Source organism: Cornus florida, unplaced genomic scaffold (assembly GCF_030987335.1).
Source record: "Cornus florida cultivar Cherokee Brave unplaced genomic scaffold, ASM3098733v1 CherokeeBrave_3.0.0_Hap2_Chr03, whole genome shotgun sequence".
NCBI classification, from domain to species: Eukaryota; Viridiplantae; Streptophyta; class Magnoliopsida; order Cornales; family Cornaceae; genus Cornus; species Cornus florida.
The window spans coordinates 85,487,953-85,494,542 of NW_026775573.1; the positions used below are offsets into that span (position 1 = coordinate 85,487,953).

At 35.0% G+C, this 6,590-nt stretch overlaps 1 protein-coding gene across 1 annotated transcript; it reads left to right on the top strand.

Annotated features, from left to right (window-relative positions):
* Nucleotides 1-266: 266 nt before the first annotated feature.
* LOC132300823 (polyprenol reductase 2-like) lies at nucleotides 267-6,218 on the top strand. The gene is made up of 6 exons (XM_059798073.1): nucleotides 267-921; nucleotides 1,594-1,943; nucleotides 3,560-3,794; nucleotides 5,363-5,461; nucleotides 5,669-5,740; nucleotides 5,841-6,218. Exons 1-6 carry the CDS (start codon nucleotides 763-765, stop codon nucleotides 5,943-5,945), a joined length of 1,020 nt encoding a protein of 339 aa, XP_059654056.1. The 5' UTR covers nucleotides 267-762; the 3' UTR covers nucleotides 5,946-6,218.
* The last annotated feature ends 372 nt before the right edge of the window (nucleotides 6,219-6,590 follow it).

Genomic DNA, 6,590 nt, shown 5'->3' on the forward strand with positions numbered 1-6,590 from the left:
GATGTTGTATTATTTAATGTTTGTTTCCTGTCTAAATTCTTTTATTTTCATCATTTTGTATTCCATGCTTGTATATTGCCAATTGTTTTTGATATCCCTCGTTTTTCGTGTATAAGCCTGATCAACTTATGCGTGAAAAATGTGGGGGTGTTATAGCTAGTGACTAATTATGTAAGTGACGTCATCCTTCAATCATAAATTCAGTATAATGTGTCCGATTTTTTCAACCCCGCATCTCTAACTTATAATTGGGAAAAAATCAATCATACTATGGCCAACTGAATCTCGAATTCTATATCACCGATAGATATTGAGTATGCTGAGTGCACGATGCACCGCCTCAGTATGATTGATTTTTCCCAATTATAATTTGACTTCAATGAAGCTGGTGCAGGGTGCACCCAATTCCTTCTCCTATGTCACAGCCAACTCAACGTCGGAAGAAATTTAGGAAGTTGCAAAGATTACATTCTCACTTTTGGAACACGGCTTTTTGGGAATCTCCATTTCAGTGCGTCACGCTTCGCATCTCTTACACTTGCCAACTCATTCAATTCGCAAATTCACACACTCTCTCACACGCACACCTCCTCCTCCTCTTCCTCGTGATTGGAGTAAAAGTCTCAGTTATATGGGCCATTCCTTCAGCAATTGCTCTTCTTCGCACCAACCATGGTGTTTATCCAATAATCGAACCAGATTAGGGTTTATTCGGGGACGAACTTGAATTTCAGAATTAGAGTCTCACAACTTGTTCTGATAATGGAGGTTGTTGGACTTGTTGAGTTGTTGAGAGCGGCATGGATCGCCGGGACTTTGCCCATTCTCATCGCTTCAATCCCTTCGTCGCGGCTGAGGTCCTTTCATAATCTTTTGTTAGAGTTTGCCAGGAGAGGGAAGATAAATCAATCATCCTCACAAGTAAGTGATCACATCTATGTGTGGTGTGTGCGTGAATTATATTTATTATGGATGGCTTCAAAATTCTGGTTGAGATTAAGGTTGTTTCTCTCTGGGATTTTGGGTTCCAAATTCCAATCCCATTCTTTTTGTATTCTTTTACTCTGTATTCGATTTGAATTTGATAGCGCCAAAATCTCAAGTTCATTTGACTACTGAACTTGAAGTAAGGTGTTTAAATTTGGCGTTGAATATATGACAATGTAGCGACTTAACGTCATAATTGGATAATCCATTAAGGATTCATGGTGCTTATGTGACATTCATTGTTAAATTTTTTGTTTTGATTATTTATTTATTTATTATTAGTCTTTTTTATGGAGTTTTTTTATTCAATTATTTTGGATTTTTGAAGTATTGATCTTAGAATTTGAATTTTTTAATTGTTCATTAAATATAATTACGAAATTTATATAGCATGTGAATGGGTTTGGACAGTTTCCAAAAGGGTAGAATTGTTCTCCTTTAATTATTCATTTGAAGGTTTTTTTTTAATTTGAATAAAATTGATTCTATTTCTTTCTTTCTTTTAGTATTACAATTTGGGTTTTCTTTTCAACTTGGGGATACAATTTTAATATCATTTGGTCAAATTTTCTAATACATTGTTTCCTGTGACTTTTTCATTTGTAGAAATTCACTGTTCCTCAGAGATTTTTCTGTCATTTTTATGTGGTGGCTGTGGCATGGACAACATTCTTGCTTGTTGCAACTTGGTTTTATGCATATAGAATGGCACCAATGGTCTCAGAGCCATTGCTTTATTCTACAATTACCACCCACTTGACAGGAGGTTCAAATATTTTTTCCTCGCATAGATCTCACACCACAAATGTAAGACAAAGATACATGGTTTGGCAATCTGTATTTCTGCTTTTGTTGATGGAAGCTCAAGTCTTGAGGCGCCTTTATGAGTCAATATATGTATTTCAGTACAGTCCCTCCGCTCGGATGCACATTTTTGGCTATCTTACTGGCCTATTGTAAGTTTCATGGAAGACTTTATGATCTCTAATTTATTTGGTTCAATTTTCTTGGTAAAATCTTCTCTCCTTATTATATTTGAGTTTTGAGTTACGAGTCACTGGATCCCACAAAGCATGATCTTTTTATGAAGATGCAAGTCAATAGCCAAATTGTCCATATATTAATGCATAAGTAGTATATTGATTAACTAGTTGTTCCAGACTTCCAGTATGTATACTTGATGACATCAGCTATATAATAATGATGTATTTGTTATTTCTTTTGTGTGCGTAGTGTTAGATATTATTTTTCTATATTGTTCCTTGCTTGTGTTGGTTGTTTTTCTAAATGACCATAAATTGAATTACATGGATGTGTTATTTCGGGATCCTTTATTGTGTAGTACTTAACTTTGGAGTTTCTTAGGGGTCTTCTCTTGGAACTTCATCTTGCTACCGTTTTGAAATAGTAGTTCTAAAGCACCTTTTATTTCAGAAGTTTTCTACGGAAACTTCATGCTCATGACATCTACTAGTCTATCTACAGAGTGTTATTAAGGTCTTAAATTTGGAAATATATATCAATACATGATTTATGTGCTATTAATGTTGTTAGGCTCATGCTTAGGCTGCTTTTGCAAGGTTGGGTTATTGTGCCTGGGAATTATTACTATTTCTCATTATTCCACTGGATTCTGCACTCCGTTTCAATTTTTCATTCTTTCTTTGGCTGCATTGTGTTTGTTACTAGTTGACACTCTGATCTATAAGAGATACAAATTATAAATTATCTTGTTGATGAATCAAAACTACTAATGTTCTGTTGGTAGTGCTGAAGTGTTTGTTATGCTGCAAGCAAGACTTCCTTTATTTTATATTTGCCCCACTTTTTTAAAGTGTCTAGAGACTGAATCTTATGACTTTTGGTGTTCTTTTTTGACCAATGATGGAACCCATGCTACAAAGTTGATCGGAATTGAACTATGAGTTTTGTTGCCAGACTCTTGGATCTGCTTAAAACATTTTGCAAGATGGTGCTGTTTGAAAACTAAATTCAGTGCTTAATTCTGAACGGATTAAGTACTTATTCAATTAAGTGTGTTTCATAACGTAATTTGAATGTTACTGAAAAATGGTAAGTGCCACTTAAAATGGGGTAAAATTTTAAGTGATAGGGGCATCACTTGTCACTGAATGCTGGACGCTGAAAATTCAAAAAGATTTTAAATATATATATATTTTGAAATTACCACTTGAAAATTTCAGTACTTAAAATTCAGCTCTTAAAATTTCCAGTACTTGATTTTCAGTTTTATCAAACAGCACCCGCTTTCTAACATTTTTTTGTGTTGGAATGAAAAAGTGAACAAACAATAAATAAATAGTTTTTGTGCTGGGAAATATTGTCTAATTTATCTTATTGTACTGTGTAAAATGATTTCTCAACAGTTTATGATTGTTATAGAACTATTTATGAATCGTTTTAAAAATGTCTTTAGTAATGATAAACACCACCTTGACATTTGGTTATGGCAAATACATTATACATTCTAATTTTCTTACCATTGATGATACTGTGAAATGTTTGTGTTGGATGACTTTTTACTGATATGTGGTATTTTTTTGGAGTTCAGTTTCTATACAGCAGCTCCGCTGTCACTCTGCTGTACTTTTGCACCAGAGGGGTTTAAATTTGTGGCAGATGAGGTGGCTGAGTATATTGTTAAAGGAAAGAATCAGATGCAAGTCACTGAATTTGATTCGTGGGAATTTGTCAATCTGCTTTTAAAGCTTAGCTGGTACTCGTGGATAGGTGCGGCTATATTTTCTTGGGGTTGGTTTCATCAACGCGAGTGCCATGCAATTCTTGTAAGCTTCACATCCTGTCATAATCACTTTCCTGATATAAATGTTAAATTCTTAGGTTTCCAATTCTGTTGTTGATCAATTTTGTCAGTAACAAACGCTGAAAATAAATACTTGGATCTGGTGAAGAATAGAAGATATTTTAGCTGCATGGGTAAACCAACACTAATGACGTTTTTCTTCTATGACAAATAAACTCCATGTACTATAATACTTGATTCTTTTCTAATAAAATTCCAATTAAAAAAGAATAATAAACTCCATGTAGATTTTATGCAGTAACTAATGCCAATGAAAACTAACTGAGCCACAAGGATCTGTTTTCTGGTGCCAATGATTTTCTCCTTGAGTTTCATGTGCCCATAAGAAGGTTTAGTTGGGGTTCTTCATAAGTGATGGTGTCACTCCCCGAATTCTAAGAACCCAGTTCATGAGAAAAGGATGGTAAACCAGACTCCAAAACAAGTCCTAAGTGCGGAAGCAAACAAAAGTTATTGAATAAAAGATTGGTAAAATTCACCACTCGTGAAACCAACAATTAACCTTCATTTAGACCCATGTCAAGCTGTAAATAACTACCTTAGTCCCTTGAAGACTTCCCAAACAACCCCTAAAGAAAGAAGAAAAGAAAGGAAGAAGTTTTAATTTTGCGCCGGTGCACCAGGGCAGAAAACTTGCAGTTTTTCTGAAATAAAAGGGGGAAACCGTTGCACAGGGGCAGAAAACTTGCACCGGTGCAGCGAACTGGCTGGATTTTTTGGAAAATCACCCCAAACGCATGCACTGGTCAAAAGTCGCACCGGAATAATTCTAATTAAAATTAAGAGGTCCAAAACAATGAACTAACACATTGAAAAATATTTTTTACAAAAGTCAGTGTGGTATCTTAAGTGTCGTGCGAACTGTTGTTTCTAAATGCTGCACTAGGTTGCAATTTTGAAACACTATACTTTGAGGGAATGCACTAAATACAAGGAAGGAATGGTAAAAAAACAGGAATATTTGGAAGTATATGTTCCAAGAAGTTAACTATACCGAGTTCTCTCAAACTTATATAAAAAAAATAATTTAAAAATTAAAAAAATTAGTGTGGCATCTCAAGTGTCATGCAAACTGTTGTTTCTAAATGCTGCACTGGGTGGTTGCAATTTTGAAACACTACTTTGAGGGAATGCACTAAGTACAAGGAAGGAATGGTCAAACAACAGGAATATTTGGAAGTATATGTTCCAAGAAGGTAATTATACCGAGTTCTTTATTTTAGTAATTTCTGTTGTGAATTCACTTTATTTGTGGCAATTTCATTGTCATTTCTCTCTGTTACATTATGTAGATAGTTGATTTGAATTGTCAATGATTTGGGCATTCTTGCATTTTATTTCATGAAATCTCTTTTGTGCAATGGTAACATATGGATTTGAATTGCTTTGGAGGAATGAATTGAGCTTACTTTGCATGTCATATAGTGTAGTCCTATGGTTTAACTACATTCCCCCAGGTAGGATTTTGGAGCCCCACTTGGATCTCTTATGCAATTCTTTTGTACCATCATTGACTCTACTCTTATTCAGGGCTCATTGCGAGAGAGCACTGAACAAGTCGATGATTATGTAATTCCTCATGGTGACTGGTTCGAATATGTTTCGTCTCCTCACTACCTGGCTGAGATTGTAATTCGCTCCCTCCGACTACTATTATTTAATTTTTTGTTTTATTTTTTGGGTTCAAAATAGTGGCTTAACATATCAGTGTCTCAAAATAGCGGTTGGACAGTATAGACTATATGTCAGAAAATTAAACAAAAACAAGTCATTGTGAATTACTGAAGCTTTTTCCAATACGATTTTGATGGGTTAGCTTCTGTGCTATAAATGTAGGTGATATATGCTGGTCTTGTGGTTGCTAGTGGTGGTGCAGACATCACAATCTGGTTACTTTTTGGATTTGTGGTATTTTTCTGTTTTCTTTTCACTTGATAAAATTTGATGCTTCATTTTATTGTGCTTGCTTCAGACCAACAAACCCTGAACTTCTTGTACTGGACGACAGGTTGCAAATCTTGTACTTGCAGCAGCAGAAACACAGAGGTGGTATCTCCGTAAATTTGACAACTATCCCAGCAACCGACTCACCATCATTCCATTTGTATATTAATGCTTATCGCACAGAAGAGGTATCTTCCAAGTCGGACAATTTTCATAGCAGCTGGTTCATTGCTGCTCCTTATATTGCTGCTCCTTGTAATTATTTACTGTATCTTATTGATATGTTTGTATATACTGTGTATTCCTGTAATAACCACCACGCAATTCAGTAAAACTAGAAGCTCATATGTCTTTGGCCTTGTAAAATCTTGATTGGAATTGCTGTGGTTTGGTTTCCATTGTATCAAGTTCAAGGAAAGGGGTGGTTACTATCTGATTAGAAGTTTCTTATTCTATAAATGCAAAAGAAAAATCTGGTAAAAGAAGAAAATTTTGTTACAGGACACTAAAAATAGATGCATTTGGATGGCATCATTGTTTCCAATCACCTCCGATACCGGGCAAGGATGCGGAGAGTCGAACCTTGGTTCCCACACCACTCAGAGGAGTGCCCTTTGTTAACTGGGTTACCCAATTCACCCCGATTGTATGTTATATTTTTGTTAATTAGAATAGACGAAAAACTACATTATATGAGGTTGGGACACCTGTTTTTTACAATTGTCAATTAACGATGCCAAATTAGGATAAGTAATTAAAGGCATATGAAAATTCACTATTTTATAAATAATATGAGGACCAAATTGCATTTTCT